Source organism: Bombus vancouverensis, chromosome 9, assembly GCF_051014615.1.
Source record: "Bombus vancouverensis nearcticus chromosome 9, iyBomVanc1_principal, whole genome shotgun sequence".
Classification (NCBI taxonomy): domain Eukaryota; kingdom Metazoa; phylum Arthropoda; class Insecta; order Hymenoptera; family Apidae; genus Bombus; species Bombus vancouverensis.
Genome location: NC_134919.1, coordinates 4317218 through 4339691, shown reverse-complemented (window position 1 = coordinate 4339691; position 22474 = coordinate 4317218). Strand labels below are relative to the sequence as shown.

Here is a 22474-nt window from a genome sequence, read left to right as displayed (position 1 = left end):
TATTTGATCAGGAAACATTTTATAATAAGAATCTGCATAATAGTTATCTTTCCTTATTTTTATTTATATAATTTTATTTACGTAAACGGTATATAATATTTATTTGAAGGAATTAGAGTAACGAGTTATGAAAAATATAGTAAACTACATTCGAAACTTACCCGCTGTACGATCGATATGAGGAATGTGGTGGACCATAATCTTTAGAAACAATATGGTCAACGTGTTCTCCAAGAGTGATCGGTTTATTTCCACTTCCAGTGCCACCTGCGCTCCCAGCTCCGTTGTTGCCACCATTCCCCTCGCCGGCAGGACTATGAGCCATCCCATTTGGTTCTACTGGGGCTTCCCGGTGAAATCCCTGAAAAGTTTTCTATTATATAAAACACATTTACCTACAGGAACACTTGATAAATGAAATTACATCACGCAAGAATTAACACAACAAATTTTCAGTTACCTGGAAAAGACGATCACCAGGTCGCTGCGGTTGAGAATTTCCACCAGTGTTCTCGACACTCTGATTAATTTGGTGTGTTATAATAGCATCTATCAAACTGGCAGCAGTTAACGTAGATGCTGATTCGTTTTGCTGCTGATTGGAGGACTGGTTTTGTCTAGAGGATGATTGTTGTTGTTGTTGTTGTTGTTGGGATTGTTGTGGTTGCTGAAGTCTCGAGGATTGAGTAAACCCAGTACTTATTAATCTGCTGTCCCTATCAAGCTGTTGCTGCTGTTGATCTCTGTACAGCTGAGCCATGTGTCGTCTTTCAGCTTCCATCCTCTGTTGTTGTTGAATATGCTGTTGTAGCTGCTGCTGTTGCTGTTGCTGTTGCTGCTGTAAATGTACCAAATCTCTCTCCCTTTGCTGTTGCACAGCCAAACGATGCTCTTGATGTTCTTTCTCACGTTGAGCAGCAGCTGCTGCCATTTGCTGATGAATCTCTTTCTCTCTTTGTTGATGGACGGCAAGACGGTGTTCAGTATGCTGCATATCTTTCTCTCGTTGCTGTATCGATAGCCTGTGTTCAGCATGTTGCACATCTTTCTCCCTCTGCTGAGCCAATCTGTGCTCCTGTTGAATTTCTTTCTCTCTTTGTAGTCTATATTCTTCCTTCTCGCGCAGGTGAACCAGATCTCGTTCTCTTTCTCTGTCACGCTGATGATGATGAGCTACAGTCATTCTATGATCTTGATGCATGGCTAGACGATGCTTATCCCCATAACGATCAGCCAACAATCTATCTGCCATGGTCTTACCAAGACCTTCGTGACTGCTGGTACCAGATGCAGGATGTCCATGAGGATGGGGAACCGGAAGACTTGGTTGTTGTACAGCAACATCCACCAAACTGGAGAACGCCTCCAGTCCCGGTGGCGGCGGAAAATGGATCTGTTTTTGTGGGTTATGCCTCTGTATCACACCCTGTCGAGGCTGCGTGTGGGTCTGTGGCGGAGGTGTGCTGGTATAGTACAACGTAGATGGTGCTTCGTTTTTACTACTACCTTCAGACGTACCAACGCTTCGACTACGCGCATGCATCTGTTGACTGGTTATGTAATCGTTCATGATTATCTGTCTCGAAGATAGCTGTTGTTCCATGCTGTAACTAGGAGGTGGTCGTCCCGAATAAGAATTATACTGATTGCTATGGGTCACTACCACTGCTGCCGTTCCGGGTTGGGCCTGACCTTGGCCAGGAATATTGCCGGTCGTTACAGGTGAGTGTCTAATGGTACGGTGATAATCGTACATTGGCGCGCGCTTATCCACCGCGAAAGGATGAACAGGTGTCCCTTGAGTTATGGATCCCGTTTCTTTAGGTCCTTGATTGCTGGGAGCGTTCACTGCATTGGCGCCACTGGGCACGCTGGGCGTTCCAGAGGCGTTACCAGGGTTTCCTGGAGGAGTCATTTGTCTAAGAAGACCCTCGTAACGTGCAGTGGACACTGGAGTACCATGTGTAATGGAACCACTTTTGTGGCTCGTTGTCCCTATCGCGCCCAACTTGGGTGATAATTTAGGATGCGGCGGTGGGACCGAGACTTTATTCATCTTAGGTGTAAGAGGTGCTTGAGGTCGTGGTGACGACGCATACACCAGAGGACTTTTCGCGCCGCGTCCTTGTTCTGGGTGAGCGTGAGGATGATAGTAAGCTCCTGGTGGAGGTTCTGGCCGGTAGAGTGTAACGGTTGGTGGTTTGTGAAGCGTTTGTAGGGAATGATTGTATTCTTGTTGCTGCCTTGGTTTCTTGATACTCAGATCTAGGGTGCCCTCGGTGCTTTCCCGTAGTGCCTGTTGTACTTGCATCACGACTAATCCTTCCTTTGGAAGTATATCCGATGTCGATGACTGACTGCTCGATGGCGCCGGTGGACAGGGAGTAATAGTTGCTTGCATTTGACCTAATAAAGGAATTTTCGTATACGATTATTTTCTGTAGTAATGAAAATAATTATATAATTACAAAATTTAATAATTAAAGTTGTATAAATCACAAGAATATAAGATAATAGGATTACAGATTACAAACGTAGATATAAGATTTCAACTCCCTCTTTTAGATAGTTTATAAAAATTGAATATAAAAATGTATAACAATTAGAAAATTCAAACGACAGATAAGTAAATGAAGACAACTGGTAAAATACTCGTTCATAACGAAAAAGAAAAGGAAGAATACTTACCAATTTGCTGAGGACTAGGAGCAGATCGGTGTCCATGGTGAGGACCAGATACCACCGACAAAGTAGCCAAATTCGAGTCCCTTGGCATACTAGCGTTTGCCATAGTGACCGACGGTTTATATTCTCTTACAAAGGTGATATCGTTCCTATGATCCGTTTTTAATATACTCGATATCGTTGGTGTTCCAGAGTTGACTGGTATCGACGAACCACCGGTACCAGCTGGACTGTTAGGATTACGTTTCAGTTGCATCTCAATAACGCCAAGCATAAGATCCTTCACGGTGAGAGGATTGGAGTTGCTGGTAGTGGATGGTGGTGAGTGTGAAGGTGGTGGCACCTGTTGATGCGACTGCTGGTGCTGTTGTTGCAGCGTCGTGGAATTATTGGCAGTTGTTAACGTAACGACTACGCTGTTATTTTCTAGATCGGTACCTCCCTGACCTTCGTCCGCTGTCTCCTGAAACAATCAGCGAACCTCTATCAGACGGCCCTATCAAGTGACAAACTTCTTTCCATATTTAATTATGAAAACAAGGAAAACAGAACTAAAATAGCATTGAGATCATTTTAACTCATTTAATGCTGTAGGATAATGCAATTTATTTTTCAGGTATATAGTTTGATGGTATAATTTTATTGAATTATGTAAGATTAATTGTTTCAGTAGTTCTATAAAACTATGAAATGTTCAATGTACAGAATAATACATCGAAAGAAAATTATAATCTATTAGAAATAAATTATAAAAATTATTATTATAATTTTGATTTAAATATTGATTAAAATAATTTTGATTAGTTCTGATTAAAATAAATCAATAAAAATACAAAAATCTTATAAAATATAAAGTAATACCTAAAAATATATGAGAAGAAAATTGAAAATTAAATGTATTTAAGGAAAATAAGATAATAAAAAGAAAATTAATTAGTAAAACTTTTGTTCGCTACGAATATCAATAATCAGCTTGATCTAAATATCAATCAATTAAAATGTTCTCTCTTATGAATGCTACATAATGCATACAAGCTACATAATTTACTCTAGTATTTCCTCTTTAACCATCAAGCGAATTAAAACTTGGTCTTACCGTGGCAGAACTATCATAATCTTCTCTAGTGCCAGCCGAAGCAGCATTGCTACTTCCACTGGTGGAAGACTGTTGCGATGGGCCTATGCTCACCGGAGGTACCAATGATACCACAGCGATATCCGCTACTAACTTGTCACCAAGCTTCTGGTCTGTCGATCGCGAATAGGATATTGGCAGATTCGAGGATGCCGTGGCACCCGGTGTACCTGGTGTTCCACTGGACAAATTGTTCGCTGGACTACCTGCACTGGCTGTATCGCTCGAATCATGAACCTAAATAAAAAATTTTAAAATAATGAATTTATTTCTTCTTTATTGCTACAAAGATTTGTATTATTATAGATATAATTTTATATAATTTAATTTAATTTGTGGAAAGAGGAAATTGCACATTGTTTAATAAAATTACAAAATTTTTCTTTAACTCTTGTGATGCAACTTTAAAGTACAGTTCCATTCAATATTATTAAATATAGTTTATCTTCATCAAAATGTACTTTTCTGTATAAAATCGTTATAAATATTCTTTCAAGGAAACTAATTAACAGCTTACCGCCAACTCGTCACAGCTACTCGTACTGCTACCACTTTCTTCTTCGTCCGTTAAACAAGGTCTTCTCTCTTCGCCCAATGACTGATAATATTCTGCTACAACCTGGTCTAAACTTAGCTTCTTTCGATAGGCAAAATAATAATTTTTGCATTGATGGTTCGTCTTTCCAGATATTTGCTCGGCAACCTTCACCCAGTTGGTACCGTGCTCTCGAAGGGCTCTCCTTAGTTGTTCCAGTTCCTCATCCGTCCATTGTCGAGCAAGGGAATCGGCTGAGCCCTCGGGCACTTCAGTACCACCGGTTAAATGCGGTGCCAATCGACGAGATATACGATTGAAACAGGCCGAGCAACATTTCGTCGCGCTACTTGGTATTTCTGGAAAACGAAATATCACAAAATAATAAATATCATTGATAAATATTTTTGAAATATAAATCTATTCTACCCTTAATTTATAATATAAATATTTATTACTGTAAACTTCCAATTTTGGTATATGTTTTATGCAATTTCCTTTGAAATTAATATTTTTTATTGGAAAATTTGAATTTGGATATCTATTTCGTAAAATAAACTTTCTCTATCGAATCATTTTTTTATCTAACTATTGAAAGGAAATACATATGATACTTACGAAACTCTTGAATAATTGGATCGCGAATTTCAGCAGGTAAATCGAGCCATTTGGCAGGTAAAGCTCGCAACCTCTTCACCCTCGTTTTCGAGCTAGCGTTGTTCTGATTTGGGCAACCAGGTAATGGGCACGCAGTGTACCGTCCTCTGACGGCCTTGCATCTACAGGTATTGCACACGCGTGCACCAGGTGCTACTTGATCCTCTCGTAGTCCATACTGTGACGCTTGACTTCGTGGCAATGCTCTGCTCTGCGTATTTCCTTCCACGATGTTTTGACAAACTGTGCAGGCGTGCGGACCGATCTGTCTGCCACCTTCTGAAACAAAGAAAAATATATGTATCTTTGTAATAATACGATCAAGATGATGTGAACATTTTCAACAACGACTGTAATATCGGTATTAATTCTTATGTTAGGAAAGGGCAAGTTACATCAGACTTTTTTCAAAGCTACATTTGAAGATTAAACGAAGACTTTGAGAAGGATGAAATTAGAGTAACTTTTTCATGTTAATGCATTTATTAATATATTCCAGATTTCCAGTGTACTCCTTAAAACACATCTTTTTTCACACTATTTCAATTAGTACCGTTGTACCATAAATAAGATATAAGTTTGGATTAAGTTACTACATGTTAGAGTATCGTGTGTTCTATGTGATAGGCTATCAAAATATAGAATACAGATTAAAATTGAATACACTAAAACTTAGTGACTCAACAACAACAACAAAGTTACATGTTTTAACAACATCAAGAAATCTAATCCTAGATCTGAAGACTTAAATCCAAAAGCTAGATATCGATCTATCGCACATCGTCGCATCTATCAGGTTATCCAACAGTAATAATGCTCTCGAGTGCAAAGATTAAAGATATGTTTTTCGATCTAGATTTAAATACACAAAGCTCCAAGTTTATCCCCTTGCTTTACGCTTTAAGTTCAGATAGCGCGTACCATAAAGAACAACAAGGTCTGCCACACGTCGGACCATTTCACGGTTTAGCTGAGCGTTCGAAGCTGTGCAAATCGCACACGTCTTTTGATATGTAAATGCATGTATAAGATACAATTAATTTTATTTTACAAAATGTCTGATGAATAATTACTACCAATTGATCATCTTCGATAACCAGATACAACGTTTTCATAGAGGAAGTAAAATACCGTTACTATCACTATATCTAAAATATCTATCGACAACGCTTAATATTCTTTCTGAAGACATTTTTAAGGGTAGCTTTCTAATATTTTTCAAGAAAATATATCTGCACGTTCGAATGCGGCCAAGAAAATTAGTAGGTGTTTGTAGCCTGAATGATGTATCACGTCTCTCGTACGATATTGTAAGTTAAGAGTATCCAAAAGTCGACTATCAATTGACCAATCTCCATCCCCTTATTCATCTAGTTCCCATACAAATTGATTAAAAGAAGAGAAAAGGAAAAAAAGGACGTTGTCCAAGCTAAACCTAAAAAGGCTCGCAAGATCTAAACCAAAATGAAAGCTGCAAGCCTGTAGCCGAATTCGGAAATTCACTAACAATCTACCAGCCCTCTACTTCGATGATCCTTCGAACGAAAGCTTTTTATCATTTTCCTGACGCGACATTCTATATTTTGACATTCCGTTCGCGATGAAGTTGTGCAAATAGCAGCGGTACGATCGCTTGATACGGGATGGTGCTCAACTCTGTCGGACTGCAGAGCGTAGAAGCAAGAACTCGCAGCGAAAACACGAAGGGAGGAGGCTGCGAATGTGTAGAGGGATGAGGAAAAAGCGATGAAGCAGCAGCAGGTCGGATGGGAGGAGGACGGGCAGTCGGGCCGCACGGAAACGGAGCGAGAAACAGAATAATTACCGAGACTTTGCTGGTTAACTAATTAAGGGTAGCCAATTAAAAAGTTCTCTCTCGCCCGCGGCCTCGCAAACATTGACGTAGAGGCGGGAGACATGGTAAAATCGCTTTGATGGTTTTATCCAGGAACGGGTTGGGTGCCAGGTGAAAAATTTAAGTTTATTCTTTCCACGGCTATTATTGTCGGGCTCATTTGCTTAAGTATAGTCGCTGAAAGAGATACAGCGGGCTTGTAAAATCGGTCAGCAGCTAAATTTCATACTTTTCAGTTTTTAAGGGTTAATTCTCTGATTCCCATTGCCACTTACTTATGCCACCTTTTATTTATTCCGTAACAAGTATAAATTGATAGTTTGGAAATTCCAGCGTACAATGACTAATACGATATTTACATCAATATGTTAATACAAAATTTTAGCAATAAAATTTGTTTCACTTGTCAGTTTATTCTAGCGACGTTGTTTTTTCAAAAAAAAAAAAAAGAAATGTTTTATGTTATTTGATATAATATTTTGAGTTTACATCATTGTGTAAGGTTTATGATATTCGAATTTTTATATGTATTTGAAAAATCATTGACACCGATACGTGAATACTAATTCGAGATTACATATGGAATAGTATGTTTTTGTATGTTTCTATGTATATTTCTTCGCCGAGAAACGTACCATGGAAGAAATTATTTGAACTCGAAAGAAACTGCTATTTCGTATAACGTTAAACATAAACAAAGCAAAAAGGTAATCAATATAATGGCCATTCGAAACGTATGTCGATCATCGTTTAAATTAATTTACGTTTACAAAGTACATAATGATTTGATAATGATCTGAAACATTTAACCTTGGTGTCATTTATTTGTTAAGTGGATATATTTTCACGTTGCGGACGTGATGTAATTAATCAATCTGTGAATGACACAAGCATTTGCGATAATTATTAATTTCTAGTATCGCGGTCGAGCGCGAGTTCCGTTAGTTTTGTGTTATGTACATCAATCAAATAAATTAACAGAGTTTGATATGACAGACAATTAAAGCTACGTTAATAAGCTAATTTACAACCCTCAATATTGTTTTACTTATATGTTTCCTCTTATTACTTGCGAATGTCACTTCATCGTAGCGTATCGTGTAAATCTATTGCTTTCTTCCTATGTAACAAAAAATATATTTTTCCAATTATATCCTTTTTCAATCCTCATGTAATTAATCGAATAATAAATATATCAGGTACGAATATATGAAAATATCTTGATTTCACTAAAACAGATACAATATTGTAATTATTAAACGATATCATCGTGCAAGGCAGGCAAAAACTGAACGATTTAAACAAATTAATCAATTAAAACTAATGGTTATATGAAATATACCCATCTATCAAAAAAATAATATTCGGTATATAGAGTATACACATAATAAGTAATAATTTACATAAAAAAACCCCATCGTCGTTTCATTTAAATAACTGAGAATTTCTTACTATCAATTATTCAGAGAGGACTCTGAATAAAAAGGATTTCTACCTTAACAAACGAAAATTTCTAATCCACTTAACGAATAAACAAACAACAACAGAAATAACAATGATTTAATTCGACAAATTTTTAACGACGTTCCGAGGCAATTATCCGATCAATTCTATCCGAGCTTCGTAAAATTAGCCATCGGATCGTATGCAATAGCTAAATTATGAGAAGCAATTTCTCTGGCACAGGGGAATAGCTGCCAATCAGTGTCGCGAATATTCTCGTATGGCGTTTATATGATTGCTCGGTAGACAATTCTTCCTCTCGCGCGTTGGCTACTGTGTCCCTTCCGCTTCTCTTCGCTATATCCGGTTTGATACAGTATACACCATCGGTAGTCCTGCGTCAACAGTAATTTTCTCCGTGTTTCGAAAGACACGAGTATACCGTATGACAGGCCTCTAGAGATTAGTGCGTGTATCATCGTAGTTTGATATAACGAAAGCTCGCGGATCACTTTGAACGATTGAAAAATCGTCGATAATTATAATCCGATGTCGATGGTGTATTATGTTGTACTTTTACACGATTTTAATTATCAGCCTTTTAACGAGAAATAAATGATTGGATATATATATATATCAGATGAACGATTAGATTATTCATTACATCGATAAATCAAGTTCTTCTAAATCTATCAATTTTCTTGTACACTTTTATCACGCATCAACGATTGATACGAGATCTGTTGTGAGTCTTCAAGGAGCTCGAATACCAGCGTAAGCTTCCCTTCTGTTAGATGCGTTCGTTCGCCCTTACAACTTCGCTCTCTGTATATTTCTTAATCTCACTGTCCACGTACGCAATTGATGTTGCTACACGAATACTTTTAACAAGAATTACTTTCATTTCACGGAAAAATAATACAAAAGATTGATGCACGAACGCGCTTTAATTCCAAATAGTTTTTCTTGAAACGATCGCGCAGTTCTAACAAGCATTCATTCTGCCACGTACAGAATAAAATTATAATTCGACGTCATGAAACTCTATTAAATCATACGATAAAATAATGCTTATAAAACGGACATAGAACACCTGGATACTTGACATTTTGCGCAAAGCTACATTTCCTCGCTGTGTCGTGGCATTCAAGGACGCGAAACAAAGGCTGCAATCGGAAGAATGTCGTTGAGCTTGTTCAAACGATAAATCGAAAGATAACAAAAAGAGAGAGAGAGAGGAATTGGGGAGAAGCGAAGAACAGAAAAAGGAAAGAAAAAGATATCACTCGTAAGGGAGAGACATTAGCTACGTGCTAATTAAGCTGGCTCGAAACAGTCGACGAGTATACCTTGAATATTTCAGAAAGGGTATCACGAGAGAATCCCATACACCTTTCCCCTTCCTGCAACCCTTCCTCACCATTTCATTTATCCGCCTTTAGTTCTGGCCATGCGTGTAATTCTCGCTTCTCTTTATACCGATCGATGGTTTTCGGTCGAAATTTATTATGCGGGGTTTTTCTCAGCCACGCTTATGGAAACGGATCACGTTGATAAGATAAATGCTAGATAATTTCTGTATACATTGTATCCGTGTGATTGCGTTGAGAACTTAAGCAGAATAGGACGATAGGGCTTGAACAGGACTCGTGGCAATTCAAGTAGAATAGAAGAACGTCCAACGAGATGGAATTAATAATTTGCAATTATCGTAAAGCAACGGGAGAATTGGTGTAGAAGATTACAGGAAATCGATATAAAGATAGTAGGGAAATCAAGGGACTTGAAAATTGCTAGAAAATTAATCGACGAAAACAGGAGAAACCTAAAAAAAAAACGATAGCGTGTCGATCACCGAATGAAATGTTACAAAAATTTCCTACGATATGCGAAACGAAAGAAGGCGCTGAATTCTCGAAATAAATATACGAAACAACGCGTCCAATCTTTTTCTGTTTCGTAACAGCGAAGCGGTATGTATCGATGATTCAAATGTCCGTGAACAAGCATGTAAGGGTCAGGTAATGGGTTAAACCAACAAATAAGTATTATTACACGTGTCCCCAATGTGCATGCAGCAGCGACTGTGTGTATTAATAAAATATTCTCTTTGATTCCGACCGTGCACGCGTGCGTGTGTATTATGCGTATAGCAAACACGGAATATTACCCGTTTACTCATTGTGACTGGGGATTAAGCGGAGAAAGAAAGCACGATTAACCTGGCTTAAACGAATGTCTTTAAGCGCGTATAAGCTAAGTGGAACAAACTGGAGTTTATTACCCACAGAATTAATAATTGTCATGATTTTCAAGTAGTCAGATTATCGAAAGAAAGGCGATGAAAAATATAAACGTAAGAATTATAAAGTTGCGTGTACCAATGTGTGTACTTAGTTACGCTATACTTGAATCACATTGATTAAAGTGATACCCAACGAGAATAAAATAAACGTGTATGACTTCGATTCTAAAAGCTCCTACATGTTTTGAGCAATCGTAGAAAAAGAAACGTGAAACTCATCACTTGGATAGATTAGATAGTTCTAATGTGAAATGATTAATTAACATTAATTAACAAACGACTGGTTTTACACTTTTATTTTACAACTCCTACTTCATGTTACATTTTTTCGCGATAATTTAGATGCCTTGCTGTTATACCTATGTACCTCTAAGTTAGACCGGGAAACCAATTTAATATGGAAGGACAAGACAAAATCCACACCATTCCCCACGTTCAAAGACTTCCTAAAGTTTTTGAACGATCACTGTCAGGTCATCGAACCGGCAAGAACGACACGCCAACCACGTGGACAGGCATTTGTCACGTTCCAATCGCCGTCGCTCTGTGCAATTTGCCGTGGACCACACAAAATTTGGAACTGCAATACCTTCAGGACGAAAACCATCGAAGAACGGATTATAGCCACCGAAGAAATAGCAGCATGTACTAATTGCCTGACGACAGGACACACGCTTATTTTACAATTCCTACTTCATGTTACATTTTTTCGCGATAATTAAAGGAATAATATACTGAATTTACTTCTTCTTTTATATATTCAAAATTAAAATAATCTTGTATCAAGATAACTGCTACTTGTCAAAGTGTAAAAGACTTCTACAATCAGTTCTTCGTTCCGTACAACTTCCCACACGTTTTCAGAATTTCTATCGGGTATCATTCAATATTACTGTGTCGATTATGAGGAAAATTCCGGATCGATCACTAAGTCGCAAGATGCTAACACTAGAACTAGAACGCCAATTGTTACGTCGGGCGACTCTCTACCTGGACCAGGTCATACACCGTGGCCTAGACGGACACCAGATGTCCGTTCATCCTTAAGGCGTACCCTCAATAGCCTTAAGGACCCGTCATAAATCCCAGTAATTTACAATTACTAAGGTCCTTCAGACCGAACAAATATCTTTTTCTAAATCACTTTCTATGGATTATTGTATACCACGGCTTGACGGCTTGGTTTTTCCCACGTTCCTTGGTTTTTCCCACGTTCCTTGGTTTTTCCCATGCTTCCTAATAGCAACTTGCTATCGAGGGCAGCTAAGACCCTTCCTAGTCCCTCAACCTTCGTTTAACCAATTAACAACGAATCCTATTTCCCTCCCTCTCTTGGCCAAAATCGTCACCAACAAATACGATGGTCCCGTGCGCGAGACATACCCGTCCTTAGCTTTCCTCCGCTACAGCATCGTCATCGAACATCACTGATTTTCCATCCTTCAAACAGTCAACATTCCTTCGACCGAGTTTTCACCCTAAGATCAGTCACTCGCTCATCTTATACATACGCACCAGCGTAACTATCTTCTTCACAAAGTTGTTGGTATAAACTGTCATTTACAACCAAGTACATCAGTGTAATATTCAATTAACCACCTCTATTATCCTAATCGAAATAGGGGATCGATCATTTCGTGGCGTCGATTATCTAATCGTAACGGGAATTTACGACTCCCGTTGGCATGCTTCCTCGCGATCGCGTCTCTCCGCGAGTGGTCGAAACATATGGTCCTTCGAGCCGGATCACGTGTCTGTGAAAAGTGCACTTACCAGTAACCACTCAGTGCCATGTGATTACATCGTAACCAGCAGCGGAAACGTTATAACTACAACGAAGTCAGTGACGTCAGGTGCGCCACCTTCGAAGAGGCATAACCCGTAGGTCGAGGAACGCAACCATTAAACCTCCCGCCGCAGCTGGACACTTACCAACATAGCAAGTTCCAACAACTTCAACCTCATTTCAAACGTGTCGCCTTCGGAAAGGATCACCTTCCTCGCGAAGCGCACGTCAACGAAACTCCGCTGCACAGTGATAAGCAACAACTTGCAGCCGGAACAACTTCTGTCTCAACAATACAAGTGTCATTTCTGGGAAGGAACACCTTCCGTGCCAAACAAATACTCAACCGCTTGCCGCACATTAACGATCAACAACCGATAGCCGGACCGACGTCCGCACCGCGACTGCAAGGTAAGCTCATTCAAATTATCAAAACCCCTCATAGCTTCCAATCAGGAAGAGCGCGTAAGACAGTTGTTACGGAAACGAGAAGGATTCAGGAAAGAATTAGAAGCTTCTCGCACATTGCTCGATACTTATGAAGAAGCGGCATCCATATATGCTATCCAACGTAATTTAAGCGACATAGAAGTAGAATTTATAGAGTTCAAAGAAAGTCAATGTGAATTAGACGATAGCGATGAAGGTCAAACACAGCAGGATCGTGTTGACTTACAACAGATGTTTTATACTATTGCCGGACACGCGTCTGCCATCATTAGTAACGCAAACAAACAATCAGAGCCAATAATTCGAAGTCTTACCACAAACTTATCGAACATGTCATTGCCGGATTCCGTCGATTTATCGAGAATTCGACTACCTACCTTTTCGGGAGCCTACGAAGATTGGCCAGGTTTCGCGGATCAATTTCGCTCCACAGTTCACAATAACCCCCGTATTGACGACTGCAAACGACTAATATATCTTCGTTCTTGTTTAACGCATGGAGCGGCTCTCGCTATATCATCGCTAAGTAATGTGACAATTAATTACGCAGCCGCGTGGGAAATACTGGAACAAAGATACAACGGACCAGCAAAAGTCGTAGAGAAACATTTGCAGGAGATAATTGACACGGCCCCCTTATCACGGACAGCACATCGAGACTTGCAGTCCTATACAACCAAACTAGAATCACATTACAGGGCCTTGAAAGCTCTCGGTCAACAGACCGCAGATGCCTTGCTGTTATATCTATATACCTCTAGGTTAGACCGAGAAACCAATTTAATATGGAAGGACAAGATAAAATCCACACCATTCCCTACATTCAAAGACTTCCTAAAGTTTTTGAACGACCGCTGTCAGGTCATCGAACCGACAAGAACGACACGCCAACCACGTGGACAGGCATTTGTCACGTTCCAATCGCCGTCGCTCTGTCCAATTTGCCGTGGACCACACAAAATTTGGAACTGCAATACCTTCAGGACGAAAACCATCGAAGAACGGATTATAGCCACCGAAGAAATATCAGCATGTACTAACTGCCTGACGACAGGACACACGCTTCAACATTGTAACGCCGGATCTTGCCGCATATGCGAACGACGCCACTACAGGCTTTTACATAGATCCGACGCTCGAATCAAGAATCGGAATATCTTTCGCAACCGAACACCTCCGACAACACCTCCAAGCACAAGGCCCCGATCTGCGCCTGCCAATAACACGATTCGGATGGGTCATCGGGGGGAGCCCACTTTCCCCATTAACCGCAAGGGTCTTTCATGTCCCCACGACACATCTAGAAACGGACCTCACCCGCCTTTGGGAACTCGACGAGGGACCACGGATAAAGTACCTACCATGGCGAATTCACAACCACCGGAATGCAGCAGCAACACGTCTATCAGTTTCCAGAGAAACAATAATAATATTTTTCTTTTTTTATTACTTATTTATTTAAATTTTTACAATTTGTCCAGTAGGACATTTGGTAAAGTATTATAGCGGTATACTAATATATCATGTGGGTGGCTACCCCCAGCGGGGTACCATCATCGTGTTTGTTAGGTTATGTCCTTTGTTTTTGTTTTTTTTAATTATTTATTTATTTAAATTTTTACAATTTGTCCAGTAGAACATTTGGTAAAATATTATAGCGGTATACTAATATAACATGTCGGTGGCTACCTCTAGCGGGGTACCATCATCGTGTTTGTTAGGTTATGTCCTTTGTTTTTGTTTTTTTTAATTATTTATTTATTTAAATTTTTACAATTTGTCCAGTAGGACATTTGGTAAAATATTATAGCGGTATACTAATATAACATGTCGGTGGCTACCCCCAGCGGGGTACCATCATCGTGTTGTTAGGTTATGTCCTTTGTTTTTGTTTTTTTTAATTATTTATTTATTTAAATTTTTACAATTTGTCCAGTAGGACATTTGGTAAAATATTATAGCGGTATACTAATATAACATGTCGGTGGCTACCCCCAGCGGGGTACCATCATCGTGTTGTTAGGTTATGTCCTTTGTTTTTGTTTTTTTTAATTATTTATTTATTTAAATTTTTACAATTTGTCCAGTAGGACATTTGGTAAAATATTATAGCGGTATACTAATATAACATGTCGGTGGCTACCCCCAGCGGGGTACCATCATCGTGTTGTTAGGTTATGTCCTTTGTTTTTGTTTTTTTTAATTATTTATTTATTTAAATTTTTACAATTTGTCCAGTAGGACATTTGGTAAAATATTATAGCGGTATACTAATATATCATGTGGGTGGCTACCCCCAGCGGGGTACCATCATCGTGTTTGTTAGGTTATGTCCTTTGTTTTTGTTTTTTTTAATTATTTATTTATTTAAATTTTTACAATTTGTCCAGTAGAACATTTGGTAAAATATTATAGCGGTATACTAATATAACATGTCGGTGGCTACCTCTAGCGGGGTACCATCATCGTGTTTGTTAGGTTATGTCCTTTGTTTTTGTTTTTTTTAATTATTTATTTATTTAAATTTTTACAATTTGTCCAGTAGGACATTTGGTAAAACATTATAGCGGTATACTAATATAACATGTCGGTGGCTACCCCCAGCGGGGTACCATCATCGTGTTGTTAGGTTATGTCCTTTGTTTTTGTTTTTTTTAATTATTTATTTCTTTAAATTTTTACAATTTGTCCAGTAGGACATTTGGTAAAGTATTATAGCGGTATACTAATATATCATGTGGGTGGCTGCCCCCAGCGGGGTACCATCATCGTGTTTGTTAGGTTATGTCCTTTGTTTTTGTTTTTTTTAATTATTTATTTATTTAAATTTTTACAATTTGTCCAGTAGAACATTTGGTAAAATATTATAGCGGTATACTAATATAACATGTCGGTGGCTACCCCCAGCGGGGTACCATCATCGTGTTTGTTAGGTTATGTCCTTTGTGAGATCTGTTGGGTGTTTTCTTTTTAATCTTCTTTTTATGCTTGATGTGTCGACCGTTTCCGCTGCCAGCCGGTTTGGGTGCGTTGCTATTCTTTCTCTATACCTTCTTGCACTTCTGTTAATCTCCTTCTTGACCGTTGGTATTCCCAGGTCTTTCCGAATGTCCTCGTTTCTAACGTACCATGGCGCGTTTACTATTGTTCTGAGTATTTTAGATTGCATTGCCTCTATTTTGGTTATATGGCTCATTGCTGCTGTTCCCCATAGTGCTATTCCGTACGTCCAGATTGGTTTTATGGCCATTTTATATATTTTTAGTTTGTTTTCTATGCTTAGTTTGGATTTTCGACTTGTTAGCCAGTATATTTGTCTCCTTGCCATCTGTATTTTGTCTATTGTTGCTTTAATATGCTGTTTCCATGTGAGTCGTGTATCTAAGTGGAGTCCTAGGTATTTGACTTGCCTTGTTTGTATTGTATGTGTGTGCTGTTTAGTATAAACAATAATAATATGAACAACAACGTTCATTCTCTTCCGACGGATAATATCGCATTAAATTTACCTTCGATCTCTCACACACACGCATCTCATTGCATGACACCCGCAGCTCGTCACCTACACGCGACTTGACAACAACCAAGTTCGCGTCCGCATTATCTCGACCATCTCACCCAATGACACAAACCACCTTGAAGGTGACAACTTTCAACGAGCCTTTAGACCTGAAGAAAGGGAAGGTCTCACCAGGCGACAAATCGTTTCAGAAACTAATCTCCTCTAATCTTTTACAGAACGTTCATGACTCTTTAACCGCAGTTCACAATCTAAATAGTAACGGGTTGAGTCCCATCCAGGACAACAAGGTCAACGTTGAGTCGAAACCTACTGTAAAGGCTTCGAAATCCACTGTGACCAAACCGTCCAGGGGCAGTTTTTCCTCGGACAATACTTCCACGATGAACGTCCAACACGTGTCGACGTCCAATCATCTCTCTCACATCACGTCATCTGTACCACCCGAGAACATTCCATCTGATCTCAACGATTCTCTACTGAGTTCACAGAACGCCACACCGAACACACCGCATACCACAGACTTCTCCCTGAAGTCACCATTGGCTGCAACGACGCCACTATACTCTCCAGTGGCAAAACGAATCCCAATCACAACGCCCAACGCTTCTTCTCTACCAAGGATCATCAACAAGAGAGTGCGATTCGGGCGGGTCATCAGGGGGAGGCCAGTCTCCCAATCCACTACAGATATCGTTCACATTTCCAAGACAGATCATCCCTCAAACCACAGCTACTACCTGCCACATCATGGCTCAATCAGGGATAAGATCCAAACCTCAAAACTCCGCGCCGTGTTGGAGGAATCTTCACCAAGCACCACTGACGTTCCCTCCAACGACACTTCCTGGGCCGAGGTGTTTACGACACTTCCAGAAGCAAGATCCACGACACTTCCCCTGGGTCGTGAACTTCAAATGGAAATCGCTCGACAGCGATGAGGAAGACGGAGATCTAGACTACGAGAGAGACAACGGACCCTCAAGCCAACGGCCCTTCGGTCGCATCGCCAAGTTCACCCTGGGGACGACAGCATCATCCGGATGGCTCCCGTTCATACGGCAAGGAGCATCCTGGACCGAGGTGCAAGCGGCTCGTCACACTACCGAGCCAACCCGATCCAGCGGAATACGCATAACCAACAATCGACAAAGACTTGGGCGACAGCTCCAATTAATTTTACCTTTACAGAAATTTTGATCGGTACACTCTCAACGGGGGGAGGATGTTACGTCGGGCGACTCTCTACCTGGACCAGGTCATACACCGTGGCCTAGACGGACACCAGATGTCCGTTCATCCTTAAGGCGTACCCTCAATAGCCTTAAGGACCCGTCATAAATCCCAGTAATTTACAATTACTAAGGTCCTTCAGACCGAACAAATATCTTTTTCTAAATCACTTTCTATGGATTATTGTATACCACGGCTTGACGGCTTGGTTTTTCCCACGTTCCTTGGTTTTTCCCATGCTTCCTAATAGCAACTTGCTATCGAGGGCAGCTAAGACCCTTCCTAGTCCACCAACCTTCGTTTAACCAATTAACAACGAATCCTATTTTCCTCGCTCTCTTGGCCAAAATCGTCACCAACAAATACGATGGTCCCGTGCGCGAGACATACCCGTCCTTAGCTTTCCTCCGCTATAGCATCGTCATCGAACATCACTGATTTTCCATCCTTCAAACAGTCAACATTCCTTCGACCGAGTTTTCACCCTAAGATCAGTCACTCGCTCATCTTATACATACGCACCAGCGTAACTATCTTCTTCACAAAGTTGTTGGTATAAACTGTCATTTACAACCAAGTACATCAGTGTAATATTCAATTAACCACCTCTATTATCTTAATCGAAATAGGGGATCGATCATTTCGTGGCGTCGATTATCTAATCGTAACGGGTATTTACGACTCCCGTTGGCGTGCTTCCTCGCGATCACGTCTCTCCGCGAGTGGTCGAAACACCAGTCAAAATGACTGGTTCTGCAATTTTTTATAAATTTGCTAACAGCCATTTAGGGATCATGGTCGCAGATGGATTAATAATAGCAGAAATATATATATATGTCGGAGATGAAAGGAAAGCCGAAGCCTTTCCTTGGAAATTTTGAGAACATCCTCTAGTACTTTAGCCTAGGTTTTATTATAGCTGTAATTGTTTAAAATTTGTGATAGCGAGATTGGGTTCGAAGTGACAATTGGTCGTCGAACGTAGCCACAGTCACGAGATAAACATTTTGCCTAACGGAGGTCTGGAGTGGTTGTATGGGTTTTCCGAGAAGTGTGATTGTGGCGGCATGCGGCCTCTAGAGCGGGCCTAGCCACGTGTGAGGTTACCTCGGAGGTGCCGAGACAATGGGACATACATTGTATCAATAACCAAACTCCAGGCAGAAACTGCCTAGCAACGGCGTTCGGAACTTCTCGATGCTTCTAACGAGTGCGTATCGAATTGCAGACGAGGCTGGCATTCGTGTGATTGCCTTGGAGAGTGACACATCGAGCATTTTCGTCAATCGTATTTTGCGCCTAAAATTATTTTTTACGCTTAGTAAAGAGTTATCTCGTTGGCCGTGGATTCGTTTGAACCCAACAAAAACATTGTTAATAGTGTACATTAAATTCATTATTCGTAAGTCATATTATTCATTAACTTCATTGTTCATCAAATTTATTATTCATTAGACTTAATTATTTGTTAAGCTTAGTGATAGTCTTGTATATACGTGTACATATAATCTCGGCTTTGTGAAACGATGGCTAGTCCACGCGAAGAGTTGTCACGCGCCCAAAATTCTGATCTTAACCCGACATATATATTAATATATATATATTAAATATATTCTATTATATAATATTCTATTAGTATTATAATATATATTCTATTATATATTATTACGTATTTTTTGAAGACCAGCCGTTTTGACTGGTTTGGTAGAAATAGCTTCGTCATAATTGTCGATCGTTCTAGAGTTAAGTGGGACGCGTATCAAACGCAACGTTTTGAAGGCTATAAGATGCTCTTTTGAAGGCTATAAAATATTTGGTACATATCTGAAAATCTATTACGTAAACATATTGTAACTTTTCCTTCGACAAGCATCTAGTTGAAAAATATTCCCCCCTAATAAAAAAGATTGCTCCCTTCTTTGTTTTTTAATTCCAGATGTTGGACGAATAAATCCATATCGCGAAGAAGTATAGAAATTAAAACGAATAATCGAAAGGGGTTAAGGGAGTAGGTAGAGAGGGTTCTCTTCTCTTGTGTTTGCGCCCAACGTTTCGCTGGAGGCATCGAAACGACGCGTTTTTTTATTTACGTATTTATGAGATTACATAACGGTCCGGCCCGACAAAAATGATTAAAAGCAAATATGTGCGGTGGTTTTTCGTGATTCAACCAATACGAGGACCAAGGAATCGTCAAACACGTGATAATACAACCGTAACACAATCGAGTCAAATCAATCGTAATATCACGAGAAATAACGAGAATTCATTTTTCTATAATCCAATATGCCGGGACACCGGTTTTAACTGTATTTTTCGTTGAAACGGATACATCCGGTGAATGTATAAAGCGTAACGCGATAATGGAAATTACTACGTCGATTATTTTATTCCTGTTATGAAAGTCGATGAATTATAACGTGGGCAGGGTTTGGTAACGGAATAAAATCTTCGAATTGAAGAACTTTATGGGATGGGTTCCGTGAGTAAATACACGTATGTATATACGCGCGTACATCGAATGATTCGATTACCGTGTTTGGCCACGTGTGTTCGGTGCAGCACGTTTTAATGACGTACAAACGCTGTTCTTGCAGAACTTCTCGTAAACAAAAATTCGTTAGGATCGGTAAAGGGAGGAGAGTTGCCTTTTTATTCGATTAATTCCTTTAATTCGGTAATTATACAATGAATTCAATGGCTTTTAATCAACTTTTAGTATTTGCCAAATTGATTTGCGAGAAATATTCGCGAGAAATATGGAAATAATTTATGCGAGGAAATACACTGTTATCGAACGAAATTATAAACCTGTAGAGAGAGAACTACAAGAAAGATAAATAAACTTAACAGTTTTTCGAACCACGTTAAAATCCCTTGTTTCACTGTTATTTTATATCCGTGATTCGACTTTTCTAGGTAATCGTTATCAAAGAAAGTTATAAAATCGGAATTACTTTGATCGAATGTATAATATGAAAATAAAAAAGATAACAAGAACGATTGACAATTTCCTTTGTTATAGAAAATGAAATTCCCTCGGCGTAATATCGAAATCTAACGACGAGCTCCAATCTCTGATCTTACTGAAATTAGTATGAAAATATTGAAACGTGATTGATTAAAATAAATTCATCTATAACTCGTGATCGACAATTATGCGTTAATTCGATCGAATTATTAGAGAAACTTATGACATTTGGCTGTAAGCTTTTTCACAGAGAACTGGCCACGCTCGATGATCACGATGACAAATGGAGAAACAGATCGAATAAATACGGGAGAGATCGTCGCGATTACTTATTCTGGAAAACCGATTGATCCTGGTCCAAATGAGATCTAGTCGTGTAAGTAATATGTGTTAATCGAACAGCAGAAATAGAGAGGCACATGATATTATAGTATCGACGATGAAATGACCATTCGTAGCTGGAACAGCATTACCTGTGTGATCAACCATTTTCACCTATTATGAACGGAGAATACATACATTGAATAATTTTATAGGAATAATCCAGTAAAATAAAGATACGTATTAACCATTTTATTTCGTCCTTTTGTCCATACATCACATGTACTATATGCCACGACGTAGTTAGTTAAATTTGAACTACCAATCAAAAAAGTCGTACGACTATTACTTGTCTATATTTTTTGATAATATCTCACCGATAGATGAGCGGCGAACGTTCTAAAGAAAAATAAAAGAAGAATCCTGATGATTCTAGTAGATATTTATTATATTATCTTATTGAAATTTACGTTTAAAAATATCAAAATGATACGTCATTTATGGATAATATTAGCGAAGAAAATACGATATAATTAATTTTTAATAGAAATAAAACATACGAAAAAATAGCCAAGCCTCGGATAAATAAATTACCATATACATCCAAGAAATATTACTAATCCAAGTAATAACTCTTCTCCGATTAACAGGTTAAATAACATTCTACACACAGAACCATACTCCTATACGTACATATTTATGCGCTTACAGACAACTAGATCACACGCAGAAAGCTATATTAACTGTGCACGATGTGTATCCATCCATACGTAGATAATCCATTATTTGCACAACGAAAACGCGGCCATGGCTTTCGCGTTGAATTCGACCACACTCCTCGCTCTCTCCTTCTCTCTCTCTCTCTCTCTCTCTCTCTCTCTGTTTCTCCCTCTCTTTCTCTTCCTCTCACTTTACCAACCGTCTAATGCACACAGGAACACGACAGCTGTGTGTTGCTCTGCAGCTAAAGGCATTAATTGGGATTAAGTAAATCAAGACGCTAATTAGCTCGCGCCAAGAGTGCGCGCACGCGCGCGTCATCGGCCTTTCGGCCCAACGACGAAGTTACCACCACCACGAGGTTCCGGCTCTCTCAAACCAAAATGTTACCACCCCTTGGCGTCAGCTCTAACCAGTGTAACTAGCTACACCGACGCGAGATCACCGTTTCCACGGTCATTTAATTTTCCTACCCATTTGCTGTGGCAACTGGCTGCTACGATTACAAATTTACCTGTGCAGACGATGGAACGCATTTATTCGAGGGTAGTTCGTTTATGCGACGTCACTAACAACACTTTTCCCTGTCCACTGTGTACGACCAATGAATGTTCAAAAGGTAGATAGGCCTTTTGTTCACGGTAACAGATGATTATCTTTTATTGGGATGATGATGATGATTCATTTGATTCGATCCTACCAGCTTTACAGTTGAGTATTAAACGAAAAGTCGGGAAAATGTTAAACGCAGTAGGCAAGCTTCGTTTGATTCGTTTCAGCGTTCAATGATCATTTGCCGAATTAAAAGTATAATTAATTATAGCTGGAATTATTAAATTTATATTATCATGTTACTTC

The 22474-nt window shown here is 39.3% G+C and overlaps 1 protein-coding gene across 13 annotated transcripts in view; it reads right to left on the bottom strand.

The window, feature by feature from the left end:
• Positions 1 to 22474, bottom strand: part of Smr (nuclear receptor corepressor smrter) — a 72667-nt gene that overhangs the window by 7126 nt on the left and 43067 nt on the right. For 9 of the 13 annotated variants that reach the window (XM_076621561.1, XM_033343393.2, XM_033343389.2 and 6 more), the window contains 6 exons: positions 4974 to 5291; positions 4338 to 4714; positions 3782 to 4057; positions 2689 to 3148; positions 461 to 2406; positions 162 to 373 (listed from right to left, as the gene is read on the bottom strand). In XM_076621561.1, coding sequence (XP_076477676.1) covers positions 162 to 373; positions 461 to 2406; positions 2689 to 3148; positions 3782 to 4057; positions 4338 to 4714; positions 4974 to 5291 — 3589 coding nt within the window. The remainder of the gene's footprint in view (positions 1 to 161; positions 374 to 460; positions 2407 to 2688; positions 3149 to 3781; positions 4058 to 4337; positions 4715 to 4973; positions 5292 to 22474) is intronic. The other 4 variants (XM_033343398.2, XM_033343400.2, XM_033343396.2 and 1 more) reach the window with 3 other exon arrangements.